General features: G+C 52.0%; 2 protein-coding genes and 1 pseudogene across 2 annotated transcripts; all 3 read left to right on the top strand.

Moving 5' to 3' along the window:
• Positions 1-7,516: 7,516 nt before the first annotated feature.
• LOC136531774 (RNA polymerase sigma factor sigA-like) lies at positions 7,517-8,969 on the top strand. The gene is made up of 4 exons (XM_066524417.1): positions 7,517-7,816; positions 7,904-7,966; positions 8,243-8,355; positions 8,554-8,969. Exons 1-4 carry the CDS (start codon positions 7,796-7,798, stop codon positions 8,660-8,662), a joined length of 306 nt encoding a protein of 101 aa, XP_066380514.1. The 5' UTR covers positions 7,517-7,795; the 3' UTR covers positions 8,663-8,969.
• Positions 8,970-11,203: 2,234 nt separating this feature from the next.
• Positions 11,204-12,722, top strand: LOC136531772 (S-type anion channel SLAH2-like; annotated as a pseudogene).
• A 57-nt stretch (positions 12,723-12,779) lies between these two features.
• LOC136531775 (uncharacterized) lies at positions 12,780-13,280 on the top strand. The gene has a single exon (XM_066524418.1). The coding sequence runs from the start codon at positions 12,780-12,782 to the stop codon at positions 13,278-13,280; it is 501 nt and encodes a 166-aa protein (XP_066380515.1).
• Positions 13,281-14,992: the final 1,712 nt, after the last annotated feature.

The following is a 14,992-nucleotide window of genomic DNA, read 5'->3' as shown; positions in this document are numbered from 1 at the left end:
AAGTTGGCGGTTGAAATTATGAGTTAAGGACCGCCAACACCTGGCTATGGGCTGCTTTGAGGAGCATGTGATCCTGGCCCATGACGCGTCTAGGTAGTCAAACACAGACTGGTGTAGCATGGGGGCCTGACCTAGAAGCCTGTCCAGGTAATCAACGACCTATTTGTTTGCCTAGACGTTTTTACCTGGTTCGTTTGAGTTTGGCTAGGGTAGGTAGAGGCTGGTCTAGTAGGTGCAATTTGCTGTGTTTGATTGTTTTTCCCAGCAGAGACAAGCTAGTTAGAAATCTTGTTTGTTTGCCTATACAAGGGTCTTGGTATTTATTAAGTGCAAATAGAATATGACGGATTCCATAAGTGCACAGAATATCATTGTAGCATTTTACCGGGAGTATTCCATGTATTGTTATTTATATTTTACCACAAGAAAACACTAGAGTAAAGATTTATTGGATAACAAAGGAATGTCTACTAATCAACATACCAACATAGAAGCAGGGGTGAATGTAATGATAGGAATAAAGCATATCGACACTCGGGGGATAGATCACTAAGATAATGTAGACTAGTCAACTCGGGAGAACAATGGGTGAGGTAGATTCCTATGATATTCCTATTACATGGTCAAAGTATATATACATCCAACTATAACTAAGACTAACTCTACTCTTGTGTACCTTGGGACACTGCTTAGACGGTAGAGCACCCACAATAGATAACTCTACTGACGCGACTACGGTCCTATAATTTAAGAACCTGCTCAATTCGGAGTGGACTATAAAGGATAGATGTGGCTATCACCTCCCGCTGCTACCACCTAACCAGAGAATAGAGTGCACTCACAGGCAGAGCATCGTATAAGCACCATGCTTACATGAGACTCGGCTACTTAGCCTAACCGGTAAACTAGCAGGCTAAGCGCTCTATGAACCCACACACAAAAGTAATGATAACCATAACTAAGCAAGATATATATTCAAAGTAAGTATAGCTATGTAGATAAGAATATGATAAATTGATAATAAGTCTTACAAGATGTAGAAGTGAAGATACAATGCTTTGCCTAGCCTCCAAGACTAGATCCGGAACTTGAGCATGAGCCCAACTCGATCCTCACTCCCGAGCTACAAATCTACTACATTAGAGAGCTCTAGACATAATCCTCCAGATGTGTGTTGATCTGAATGATGAATATGAATTAGGGTTTCAGGGATCTGCTGAGAGAGGAGGGTAGGGGCTGATATATATATAGGTCGAAGCGTCAATCCTGAGCCCTCGGATCAAACTGACTTGAATAAACAGCGAAGATTGGATCTCAATAGCGGTGGGAACCGACTTTTGAAGCAGAGGTTGACTGGTGGGACCCATAGGCTGGCTGGCCTACAGGTGGGGCCAGCTGGCCCCACATGGTAGCCCCTCGGGATCTACTTCGGTGGAGAGCCTCCTAAAATCTTCTAGAATCTTTCCACGCTATTTATGCGGTGGAATTCCGTAATTTCCTTTGATGAATAGGTCCCTTTGACGGTTTTCTAAATAAACCCTACTAAAAACACAGATTCACCAAAACTCATGGAATTTATTAGTTTAAACCCCTATACCAGTGTTTGGTGATGGAATTAAGTATAAATACAGGTTATATTGATGGTTTATAATTGGTGTTAGTGACCATCAACAGGGGATATATGGTCACCTTGGAGTAGGATCTGGTAGAGTTACCCCTAATTGTTCCCCTTCTATTCTTTTCAGACATTTCTGTGAACAGGTCGAAGGCACATGCCATTCATCACTACAGCCATGCTGCCGCCATCCGTGGCAACCACCTACTCATCCAAGTCATCGACCGCGACGCTCATCTTCGCGCCTGTCTCGCTGCGGACCCCCCGCGCAGCTTTTGGTGGAGCAGGCGCCGCCGCCTGCTGTGGCCGGCGGCCACCCTCGGTGTAGGCCGAGCGGGCACCCTCGGTGCAGCCCGCGCGCCACCACCAGCCGACCGACTCCCGGCCAAGGCCCTCCTCTCCTTCTGCGCGCGGTAGCAGCAGACACGGCGTCGAGCTACGGAGGCGCCCCTCCTCTCCTTCGGTCGAGCAGCAGAGGTTGCCAAGACCCCCTGATTTCGAACAGGGCACGTGGTGGCGGAGAGGCGAGCACGGCAGGTGCGCATGACGGAGAGGCGCAGACGTGGTAGGGGTGCGGCTTAGGCAGCGAGCTCCTAAAGGCTAGGGATGGGGAAGGATGAGGAGCCAAGGAGGAGCGCGGTGGTAGTGACGAGACGAGCGTTGTGTCATGGACTCGCGAGTGATAGAACCGGAGGTGACAGGATCGTTCGCTTCATGAGGAAGAGAGTCAGGCCCTAGAAAAATGAAGCTCGATTTCGTTTCCTGGCAGCCTGGCTTCGGGCTGCTTTAAAGCAGCATGCGAGCCTGGCCCATAGAGCGTCCATAGAAACAAACAAGTGGATCTGCAGCCCATGAGCATGTCTCTCGCTCTCGTCTAGGCAAACAAACACGCCCCAAACATGCCCCTAGAGCCACAGGTCGTAGTGGCATACAAGCATATGCAAGTGGAGGCACGGGGATAAGGTCATCATGTGGCACTCATCTAGAAGGTGAGGTCGTAATGGTGTAGATCCCAAACTATCGGTGGTGATGCATGGTAGCCGAGGTGGGTGGAGAGGAGGGAGGAGACTAGGACGGTACTATGTGTGAGTTGTGAATGATTGATCGTATTCCATGTATGAGTACAGGGGATTACATATAGGCAGCTAGGGTGGCGTACAAGCCTACCGCATGGGCCTAATCACATTCACTAACATGGGCCTAATTACATCATGCTAACACTCCCCCTCAGTCTAATCGGGAGCATCGCTAACGGTCAGGCTGGACCGAAACTCCTGAAACAAAGAAGTAGGAAGCCCCTTGGTGAAGACGTCGGCGTACTGTGATGTTGTAGGAACATGAGTAACCCGAACGTGACCGAGGGCAACCTTCTCTCGAACAAAGTGGAGATCGATCTCAACGTGCTTCGTCCGCTGATGCTGTACTGGATTGCTGGAGAGATAGACAGCACTGACATTATCGCAATAGACCAGAGTGGCACGGCGAGGAGGGCGCTGAAGCTCAAGGAGCAACTGACGTAGCCAAGTAGCTTCTGCGACGCCATTCGCCACAGCACGGTATTCAGCCTCCGCGCTGGACCGGGAGACTGTGTGCTGTCGCTTGGAAGACCATGACACAAGGTTGTCTCCGAGAAAGACTGCGTAACCGGAAGTCGACCGTCGGGTGTCGGGACAACCAGCCCAATCGGCGTCGGTGTAGACAACGAGCTCTGTGGGGGAAGAGCGGCACATAGTCAATCCAAGTGTCGTAGTGCCCTGCAAGTAGCGCAAGATACGCTTGAGGGCTGAAAGGTGAGGCTCTCGAGGATCATGCATGTAAAGGCAAATCTGCTGGACAGCAAACGCAATATCTGGACGAGTGAAAGTCAAGTACTGTAGAGCTCCTGCTAAACTGCGGTACTGAGTAGCGTCACCAACAGGGGGTCCATCTTCGGATAATTTGGAGTGGAGATCAACAGGCGTGCTGCACGGCTTGCATGCACTCATCCCGGCGCGCTCCAAAATGTCCAAAGTGTACTGCCGTTGGGAGAGAAACATACCCTTAGCAGAACGTGTCACAGAGATGCCCAAAAAATGATGAAGCTGTCCCATGTCGGTCATAGCAAACTCACGCTGAAGTGCCGCAATCACCTGGCGTAGGAACTGGGCAGAAGAGGCAGTGAGAACAATGTCGTCGACGTACAGCAGCAAATATGCGGTGTCAGATCCCCGGCGGTAGATGAACAGTGAGCTGTCGGACTTGGTTTCAACAAAGCCAATGGAGGACAAATATGAAGCAAACCTGTGATGCCATGCACGAGGAGCCTGCTTCAGTCCATAGAGGGATTTGTTGAGGCGACATACCAAACCCGGACCAGAGGAGTCCACGAACCCGGTGGGCTGCACACAATATACTGTCTCGGCGAGGGTGCCGTGTAAGAAGGCATTCTTGACGTCCAACTGATGAATAGGCCAGTCCTGAGAGAGAGCCAAAGAGAGAATAACACGAACTGTCGCTGGCTTGACAACTGGGCTGAAAGTCTCATCATAGTCCAGGCCAGGACGCTGTGTAAATCCCCGAAGAACCCAACGAGCCTTGTACCGATCAAGGGACCCGTCTGCATGCAGTTTGTGCCGAAAAATCCATTTGCCGGTTACCACATTGACGCCAGGAGGGCGAGGAACCAAGCTCCAGGTGTCGTTGGCAATCAAGGCGTCAAATTCAGCCTGCATAGCTGAGCGCCAATTGGGATCTGACAGGGCGTCACGAACGGAGCGCGGGAGCGGCGACACAGGCACAGCGTGGAGGTTGAGACGATCCACGGGCTGTGCAATGCCGGCTTTGCCTCGGGTGCGCATAGAATGCGCGTTGTCGACTGGAGTGACGGAGACCGGTCTCGTGGCCAGTGTGCGGCCCGTGGCCGCGGCGCTACTGGCAGCAACCTGTACGTGACGTACAGGGGCAGCAGCGCCGGCCGGGGACGGACTGGGCGCCAGCGGTCCAGTGGGCGAGCCAGCAGGTGGCCCGGGCAGTTGCGGCCCAGCGACAGGGGAGCCGCGCGCCTGCTGCGCGAGTGGCCCGGTGGCGGGCATTTGCGGCGCTGGGGACGAAGGACCAGCGCGCGGCGACGTGGCTGCGGGTGTACCTGCATGCACGAATTTTGCTCCAGGAAGTGGAGCGGTTAGCTCATCATCATCAATAAGAAAATCCAAGGCGGAGGATGCCATGGGGGTGGTGGACATGTCGGCGAAAGGAAAGAAGGATTCATCAAAGACGACATGTCGGGAGGTGATGATGCGATTCGACTCTAACTCGAGACACCGATAACCTTTGTGCTCCGAGGAGTAGCCGAGGAAAACACATAGGGATGAACGAGGTGCAAGTTTGTGGGGTGCAGTGGATGACATGTTGGGATAGCAGGCACAGCCAAAAACTTTGAGGTGTTCATAAGATGGTTGAGTAGAGTAGAGATGAAAAAATGGGGTGGAGGAGGAGGCGAGCGTTTTGGTGGGGAGCCGGTTGACCAGATATGTGGCGGTGTGAAGTGCCTCAACCCAGTAGACCGGAGGAAGGCTCGCCTGAAATAACAGAGAACGCAAGATGTCGTTAATGGTGCGAATCGAGCGTTCGGCCTTGCCGTTTTGCTGTGACGTGTAGGGGCACGACATGCGGAGTGCAACACCGTGAGAGAGGAAGAACGTGCGGGCCATGGAATTATCGAATTCACGGCCGTTGTCGCACTGGACGCTCTTAATGGGGGTGCCAAACTGCGTGCGTACGTGAGCAAAAAAATTGGCAATGGTGGAAAAAGTGTCAGACTTGAGGCGAAGCGGAAAAGTCCAAATGTAGTGTGAACAATCATCTAAAATGACCAGATAATATTTATACCCAGACACACTGACAATAGGAGATGTCCAAAGATCACAGTGTATTAAATCAAAATTGTTTGTAGCTCGAGAGGTGGAAATACTGAACGGGAGTCTAGTATGGCGACCGAGCTGACAAGCATGACAGAGATGATGGGTGTCATCTTTATTACAGGAAATAGCACTGGAACTAATGAGGCGGGACAATGCTTCACGCCCAAGGTGACCGAGACGACGGTGCCATAAGGAGGTGGGTGCAGCGAGGAGTGCAGTGGCGCTGGTGGCTGGTGAGAAGAACGGGTAGAGGTCGCCAGAGCTATTGCACCTGGCGATCACGTTCCTGGTTTGTAAATCCTTCACAGAAAGACCAAACGGATCAAATTCAATAGAACAATTATTGTCGGTGGTGAAGCGACGAATGGAAATCAAGTTCTTAATGATATGTGGAGAGACCAAAACATTATTAAGAACTAGATTACGATGTGGAAAAGAAAAAGTACGGGATCCGATGGCTGTGACAGGAAGTAAAGCGCCATTGCCCACAATGATAGATGAAGGTGTAGATAAATTGGGCGGGGAGGTCGTGGAGAGTATACCAGCGTCCGCAGACATGTGTGATCCAGCACCAGAGTCGGCGTACCACTCCGCCTGAGCCGGAGGGTTGAGTGCCATCGTGTTGAAGTTCTGCACCAAGGACTCCTGGTTCCAAGCGCCGCCGTGCGTGGGGTTCCAAGGGGCCGAGTGATACGGCGTTCCCTGGAACGTCGGTGTCGAGGGCATGCTGCCCCCGGAGCCGTAGGGGTAGCCAACGCCGGCGCCGTAGAACATGCCGCTGGGACCGCCGCCGTAGGGCCCGAGACCGCCGCTGGGTGTGCCACTGAAGGGGGCACCATACTGAGGGGCGCTGGTGGTGAACGCCGGCGGTGGGGGCGGCTGGCGGCCGTACGGCCACATCTGCAGGGTGCCAGCCCAGGGGTATGCGAAACTAGGAGGCGCACCACCCAGGCCAGGCTGAGGCGGTGTCTGCTGCTGGTGCTGGTGGCCCGGACCCTGGCCGCGCCCGCCCCTGCCGCGCCGACGGCCGCGCTGACCACCTTGCTGACCACCAGGCTGAGCGCCTTGCTGGTGGCTGGGAGGACGGGCAGGAGCAGAGGGCGCTGCGGCCCCTTGGCGTGGAGCAGCAGGCGCCGGCGGCGTGTTGGCGATGAGGGCCGGAGGCGGAGACGGTGGGCGAGCGTCGATGTCGATCTCCTCAAGTAGCAAATGTGTGCGAGCGTCGGCGAAGGACGGAAACGGGCGATGCATCTTGAGGATAGACACCATGTGGCGGAACTTGCCGTTGAGCCCGCGAAGAAGGGTGAGCACCATCTGGCGGTCACCAATAGGATCACCGAACTCGGCAAGAGATGCAGCCATGGTCTCCAGTTTGCGGCAGTAGTCGGTGACCGTCATGGAGTCTTGACGGAGGTTGCGGAATTGCGTCTCCAGGAGGAGGGCACGTGACTCCTTCTGGCCAAGGAATTCATCCTCGAGATAGCACCACGCCTCACGCGCGCGGCGTTGCCGGATCATGAGCGACTGTTGAAGATCGCTGGAGACGGTGCCGAAGATCCAAGACAGCACGACGCAGTCCACCTGGACCCATACGGGGCGGTCAGGGAGGGCTTCGTCGTCGAGGACGTGCGGTGTCAGGGCATACTTGCCGAGCACAGTGAGAAACATGCCGCGCCACTTGGTGTACGTGCCGGTGGCCTTGTCGAGGATGATAGGGATCAGCGCTTTGACGTTGACGACGGCAGTGGCCTGCGCCCAGACAGCCTCATGGCTGGCCTCGTACTTCTCCAGGGCGTCGGCGCGGAGGCGTGCCTCCTCGGCACGGCGCGCAGCTTCGGCGCGTTCCTCGGCGGCGCGTTCCTCGGCGAGGCGGCGAGCTGCGGCTTCTTTGGCCGCCGCTGCGGCAGTTTCGGAGTCATCTCCCGCCATGGAGACGGCGGGGCGGCCGCGCACGTGAGGCGAGGCGCGAGGCGGCGCAACGAGGGTGGATCAGCGACCGGACCAGGGGTCGGGGCGATCGAGGACGCGGCGAGCAGGTCGGCGACGTTCCGGGCGTGGTGAACGGCGGCCAGGGAACGGCGAGCTGCTCGGCGGCGCGTGCGAGTCAGGGTTGCGGAAGCGGAATTAGCGGATCGTAACCGCTCTTTGATACCATGTGAGTTGTGAATGATTGATCGTATTCAATGTATGAGTACAGGGGATTACATATAGGCAGCTAGGGTGGCGTACAAGCCTACCGCATGGGCCTAATCACATTCACTAACATGGGCCTAATTACATCATGCTAACAACACTCCATAGTGTAAGTAGAGTTCTATGAACCATTCCATCTTTTTGACTTGGGCTATGCTAGAAACTAACATTATTCCTCTTTTCCTCATGTTTTCAGTATATAGAGGATCAAAACGTCGCAAATGATCCATGGCATGGATTTGAGGAAAGGTATCTCAAGGTATGCACACTGATGTTCTTCCAAAGAGAATACTAATGCATACTAATTTCTTGTGACAGAGATATGCCCATTACTATCAAACAGTTGTTATAGCTTCCAATTTGTTGTTTGTTACGATACATGACCCTATCATAGTAATCATTAAGGAATACTTCATTGTTTTGTTGTTTTGGCAACTTTGTCATTTTATTTCTGGCGTACCTAATAGCGAATTAAAGATTCTCCTTCTATGATACTTCCACATCTGTTTTAACATAAATACTCTGTTGATGCCAGGAGGAAGTCAATAATCTTATAAATTCAACTCTCAACGAGCGGGAGAGGAATATTATTCGATTATATCATGGCATAGGAAAACAGTGCCATACATGGGAGGACATCAGCAGACAGTAAGTATTCAGTCTTCTTGTCTGGACTGACAAAGAACAATCTATCTGTGCATATAGCTATACTCATAACCAAGTCTGTTTGAAGTTGGATTGCATGCACAGTCTGCCCATACCTTAAGCACAACCATGAGAATTTGCAGGGATTTTTTTATTTGGATTTTGATGTTCTAATTCTGGCATGGAAATTATATTTTCCAGATTTGGGTTGTCGAGGGAGCGTGTGAGGCAAGTAGGACTCATTGCGATGGAGAAGCTGAAGCATGCTGCAAGGAGGAAACATTTGGATGCATTGCTTGAGGAATATTGAGTGAGATGTTTTTCATTTGAGTCGGTTCCACAAATGCAGTGGTTGTATATACTCGGAAACATAGGGTACATCATCCTTGAAAAGGCTTTACTGCCACTCACTCTGCTGATAACTATACATGTACATTTGTGACAATTAATAGGCATGCATGATTCAGATATCTTTGGCTGCACAATCATCAATGCGACCCAACAAAAAGAGAAGCTGTTTTTTCTTTCTTGGGAAGCTTCATAAATTCTGTAATATATGTAAATGCAATGTATCATTTAGCACCTTAATCAGTAGAGCAACATTTATGTCCTGGATCTGTATTCTTCTCCAGTTACACGAAAGCAAAAATGCTTACAAGATTATGGTGCCTACAAAATTTATATCTGAAATGTGCAATAAAATAAATCCCAGGATAAATTTCTGAATATCCTAAAAAACTTGGTCGACATAATGATATATGGCCGGAGTATGGTCAAGGCAATTCTGCAAGAATATGTACGTGATGCCTCATTTAGGCCTGAATATTTTCTTTCTATCCTGGTTGCAACAAATCAACCAGAAGATTTTGCATGTCTGAAATAGCAATAGTACGGGGGTATTTGCAAATACCTTTGAGAAACTTGAAATCATAGAGCTCAAGAAAAAATCTCTTAAAATTCTAGAAAACTTTTGGTCGACGAGTAGCATGAGTTCTGATCAAGGCAACTCTACAAGAATGTATGCGTGGTGCAGCAATTAAGGAAATGCTTGAAGATGATGATTGATGAGGTCAGCAACCAGAAGCAACTGGATCCTAAGGTTGGGCCTAGTCTTTTTGTAGGTTGCTCTAAAGCAAGGTTGGGCCTTGGGCCTTTGTAACCGCTAATGCCTGAGTTTGGGCTGCCGTGTCTGATAGGCCCTAAGAGCAACACCGAGAGAGTTTTGCTCCGGTAGACCTTTCAGAAAAGTTTGCACGCATCTTAAAGTAATCTAATATTAATTAAAACATTCTCTTAAATAATTAACCCATGGTCTTGTATGGGCCCAGCCCTATCCATACCAGTTCGCAACCCGACCCATGTCACTTGTTCGTTTTTTCGTCCAATCGACGGCAGGGCACAACAGCACGCCGAGAGGCGGCGGCAGCAGGGTTCGGCGGAAGCCGCGCCGCGGCAGGGCTTGCGCTTTCTGCGCGTGAGCGGCGGCCAGCCTGCTGAACGCCACGACATCTACTGCAGTGCAGCGTGCGCCACCGTCAGTCTTGGACGGACAGCGGCGGTCACATTCCGCGGGTTGGGACGGCGCCATTTCGAGCACCCTCTCGAGTCTTGACAGGGGCAGCGGCAGCCAACAAGGCTCTGCTCCATTCCTTGACACTGATAGCAATAGCTCCTGCTACTACTCTAGGAATAATGGTCTAACGAATGAATCGTAGCACTAATTCTCCACATGCTTGCCTCCAGGCTTGATCTCCTCATCATTGTCCGTGGATTAGAATTGCAATTGTCTACCTAGGTTAGGCTTGAAAGTAGGATGGTCTAAATGGTGCTGCGGGCTGCGGCTGCGCTCATCAAGCTGGCAGCCGCCAGGCAGTAGGAGCTCGTCCTGCCCTGCCGCGGCGCTGAGCTGACTTGCCTCCAGTCCACCCGCGCGCTTAACGCTCACGCCATGCCGCCGGCTCTCTGCGTGGCGCACCTGCTGCCGCCGGTTGGAGGAAGAACAAACACGCAAAACAGATCCACAGTAATCGGAGAGGGTGGACATGGCCGGACTCAGTGTGGATATGGATCGGGCCGCCGTGCCCATACAAGACCCATGGGTTAATTGATCAAGAAAGTTTTAATTAATACCAAGTTGCTTTAAGATGCGTGCAGAATTTTTACGAGGTCTACCGGAGCAAAACTCCAAGACAAAGATTCTTGGAGATGCTCTAAGACCGCCGGATATTCTGAAAAAACTTGTTTTGATGTGCTTAGCAATGATTACTGTAATCTGCAAGTCTTGAATATTTTTCTAGCTGGACCCAAACAAATGCTTGCAGCAGAATGGAATCAGAAACCTACATTTTTTATAAGGTATCTGAAGCATGGTCGACGGTTGTACAAGAAACAACTCGCCGCACGCACTTGCAGCTCCCAAGAACACACAGAACAGAGCACACTGTTTCAGGGGAAGTGGGCAAACCACATCTTGTTGAACAGATAATGGAGGATGAGAAGTGGGAGCAAGTTGTTTGGTTTTACCAAGAAGTCATCAGTCTCATAAAAGACAAAGGCTGTCAGCGCTAAACAAATGAGCCGTGTCATCAATCAATCTCATAAAATAAAGAGTAAAATGCATTGTAGGTCCATTAACTTTCGTTGGGGTGTCATATATGTCCATCAACTTTAAAACTGTATTTTTGGGTTCATTAACTTTCGTTTCGTGTCATCTAGGTCCATCAACTTTGAAACTGCATTATTGGTACATCAACTTTTAAAATGGTTCACTACAGGTCCACGCATACATGCATGCACGTCGGCTTCGGGCTCCGGTCTTTGCGTGCGTACAGCAGTGAACCATTTTAAATAAATGTGCGCGGATCACGATCACGCGCGCGTGGCGCCGGCCGACGACGCCCACCACCACCCGGTGGCGGTGGAGGAGCAGCAGGTGCCGGAGGCCGTGCACTCGCCGCGGCTGATCAAGCAGACGCGGTTCCACTCGCAGCCCATCCTGAACCTGCACCCGTCGTCGTCCAAGAACGTCGTCGACGAGGCACGGCGGGGCGACGGCAGCAGCACGCGCGACAAGCGGTTCGACCCGTTCAAGACCTTCTCCGGCCGCCTCGAGCGCCAGCTGTCCAACCTGCGCGGCCGCCCGCAGGAGCCCGTCGACGGCATATCCCCGGACTCGAAGATCTCCGAGGAGGAGACCGACCAGGTCCCCGCCGCCGACCGCTACTTCGACCAGCTCGGGCTCGACACGCTCAGGGTAAGCACTAATCAGCAAGCGCTTTTTTTCCCGTTCATTTTGATAAACAAGTAACACAAGCTTTCGTGTGTTACAGGCCACGGAGGTGCCGGTGCTGCCGAAAGACGAGAAGTGGCCATTCCTGCTGCGGTTCCCCATCAGTGCGTTCGGTATGTGCCTGGGCGTGAGCAGCCAGGCCATCCTGTGGAAGACGCTGGCGTCGGCGCCGCCGACGGCGTTCCTGCACGTGAGCCCCGTGGTGAACCACGTGCTGTGGTACGCGAGTGCGGCGCGAGTTCTACCACCCGGTCCGCGCCAACTTCTTCGCGCCGTGGATCGCGTGCCTGTTCCTGGTGCTGGGCGCGCCGCGGCTGGTGGCGGAGATGCACCACGGCGTGTGGTACGCGGTGATGGCGCCCATATTCTGCCTGGAGCTCAAGATCTACGGGCAGTGGATGTCCGGCGGGCAGCGCCGGCTGTCCAAGGTGGCCAACCCGTCCAACCACCTCTCCATCGTCGGCAACTTCGTGGGCGCTGCTGGGCGCCCACCTCTACATGTCACTGGTACGTCGTACTCCGGTTCGTCGTGACGCATCCACCACGTAGCTAGCACATTTGCGTTCGATGATGATGATGATGATATCCCTCGCATCGCAGGCGGTGCGCATCAACTTCTTCCGGGGTTTCCGCTTCTCGCTGGCGTGGTGGGCGTACACGTTCCCGATGACCGGCGCGTCCGTGGCGACCATCACGTACGCGACGGAGGTGACCAACGTGCTGACCCGGGCGCTCTCCATCGGGCTCGCGGGCATCTCCACCGTCACCGTCGCCGGGCTGCTGGTGACCACGGTGCTCCACGCCTTCGTGCTGAGGGACCTCTTCCCCAACGACGTGTCCATCGCCATCACAAGAAAGAAGCCCAAGTTCAGCAAGATCCTGGAGCATTTTCGCTCGTCCAACTCCGACATGAAGGAGCTCGTCTTCTCCCTCTCCAACTCGAAGACGGTGGCGCAGTCCGACTCCGGCGACACCAAGACCGACCCCGTCCGTGACGACCGCCAAATCCCGAGCCGAGCCGTGACCAGGAGCCGCCCGGTCGCGGTCTCATTCTCATGTATAGCTGCTACATCCCTTAGCTAGCTGTACATAGCGAATCTTTTTTGGGTTCTACTGCATTACGAAGGAGAGGTCGCCGATGAGCAAGTGTGCAAGCACGCATGCATCGATCGGCCTAAAGCTGTTGTTGCAGCAGTTGGTCGGCGTGGTTGGAATGAATGAGCAGACGGCCATCGATGGCAGCAACAACACCACCACCACCACAAGCGGACGGGATCAAGACGAGAAGAACACCGACAAGAGCACGAACGAAACCGGCGGCCAGGTTGACAAGAGCGAAGAGGAGGCGTCCACTGACGACAAGAGCACCGGCGTTCAGGCTGACAACACTGTCCAGGAGGAGGCATCCACCACTGACGATAACAACGCCGGCGGCCAGGCTAACAACAGCACCAAGGAGACACCGACAGAGTCGAAGGAGACCGTTGGCGGCGACGACGGCACGGCCAAGAACCAGAGGAGCTTCGACGACACGAATGGTAGTTTGGACGGCGCACTGCCCGTGAAAGAAGACGGGAATGTCGCTGAGAAGAGCTCCGGGTGGTGGTGGGCGTCGTCGGCCGGCGCCACGCGCGCGTGATCGTGATCCGCGCACATTTATTTAAAATGGTTCACTGTTGTACGCGCGCAAAGACCGGAGGCAGAAGCCGACGTGCATGCATGCATGTGTGGACCTGCAGTGAACCATTTTAAAAGTTTATGGACCAGTTTTAAAGTTGATGGACCTAGATGACATGAAACGAAAGTTAATGGACCAAAAAATGCGGTTTTAAAGTTGATGGACTTAGATGACACCCCAACGAAAATTAATGGACCTCCAGTACATTTTACTCTAAAATAAATCTTATTTGTTATCATTTCTTTCTTTGTCACTATTACATGGGATAGGTGAGGATGGCCGGCAATGGGGAGTTAAAATGTGACTCGGTGAGGAGCATCAAGCATCGGTAGACCATTATTAAAAAAATAAGGTGAGGTGAAGCTACCCGCAACCTGATGCAAACAGAGTACTAGACAAAGGTCATGTTCGCTTATGCTGAAATTTAGCTTATATTAATGCTTATGCTAAAATATTGTGAGAAAAAAATATTATTCCATGGCTGAAAAGTAGATAAGCGAACAGGGCTAAAACAGGCAAGGAACTGACGACCAATCTGGCGAATCCAGCGCCGAGATAGAATGGCGTAGTGGAGATAAGCTTGGCTTCGAATCTGTTCATGGTCTGTGAAAGAGAGGAGAATGGAGACTGGACAAGGGCCGAGGATCTAATAAACATGCATTTTTCCAAGCTTCTTTACATGTATGAAAACCAAATTAACACCCTATTATTGTACATGAGCCGAACGGTAACTTTCCTTCATGCATCAAACCAACGCCGTCGAGGTATAAATCCGACTCCAGAACTTTTTATTTCCAGTGCGAATGCCGTCGAGGATTCAGGCAAAAACACACGCACGGGCAGCATCAGGTCAAATAGATCGTAAAACACAAGGGGAGAAAAATACCCAAGGTGGGCCAGACCGCTATGCCGAGTTGGTCCTCGCCGTGGAGCACGGCGATGGCAGTCGGCTCCGGCAGCACCGGCGACAGTCACATACGCTTTGCTTTGGTTCTGGTCCTCCTATACATGGTGGTGCTGATGCTTGTCTCTTTTTATCTCCCTCCTGCCTTTTGTCCTTTGAGGATCAAAAGGACTGAGATTCCAACAAATCCTCCAAGGCTCCAACCAAGTAACAAAGGTTTGGACGAAAAAATATATATATAAGTTGTAACAAACTCACACCAACTCTGTTTGATTGTTTCCACTGTATTTCTCCCCCAATCTGTCACCTCAATTCCGGAGCTATGGATCTGCTGGTTCATCCTATATCTAGAATTAATTTATAAATGGATAGGATAGAAGAGCTAGTAGCAAAGAATTCATCTTTTCTTTGCTGACCTATACTATACACGAGACATGGGGCTGAATTAATAACAGTACGGCGGTCAGAAGAACTAGCTAGATAATATAGAGGGCATGGTGGTCAGAAGAATAAGAACTTGGACTTGGAGCTGCATCTGAAGGCGAGCGCGGTGCCATTGGACTAGAAGAAGTGGATCTGTCATGCCAGCCGCATCCACTGGTTGATGGCGACAGCCCCGCGACTTGCGTCCTTCGAGAAAGTTAGATATGCCCTTAAGGGCATATGCCCTCAAGCACTGTGCCATGGGATTCGCCTTGAAATAAGGCTCGAGTTATAACAGAACCGACCAATTATACGAAATTAAGTAAGAAAATCGCCCGCCAGAGCA

Source organism: Miscanthus floridulus, unplaced genomic scaffold (genome assembly GCF_019320115.1).
Source record: "Miscanthus floridulus cultivar M001 unplaced genomic scaffold, ASM1932011v1 fs_434_2_3, whole genome shotgun sequence".
Classification (NCBI taxonomy): Eukaryota; Viridiplantae; Streptophyta; class Magnoliopsida; order Poales; family Poaceae; genus Miscanthus; species Miscanthus floridulus.
This window is presented reverse-complemented; position numbering and strand designations above follow the sequence as displayed.

Coding starts and splice junctions, on each gene's coding strand:
- LOC136531774 (XM_066524417.1), top strand. CDS start 7,796: ATGCTAACAACACTCCATAGT. Junction 7,967..8,242: donor TTGAGGAAAGGTATCTCAAG/GTATGCACACTG, acceptor TGTTGATGCCAG/GAGGAAGTCAATAATCTTAT. Junction 8,356..8,553: donor TGGGAGGACATCAGCAGACA/GTAAGTATTCAG, acceptor TATATTTTCCAG/ATTTGGGTTGTCGAGGGAGC.
- LOC136531775 (XM_066524418.1), top strand. CDS start 12,780: ATGAGCAAGTGTGCAAGCACGCATGCATCGATCGGCCTAAAGCTGTTG.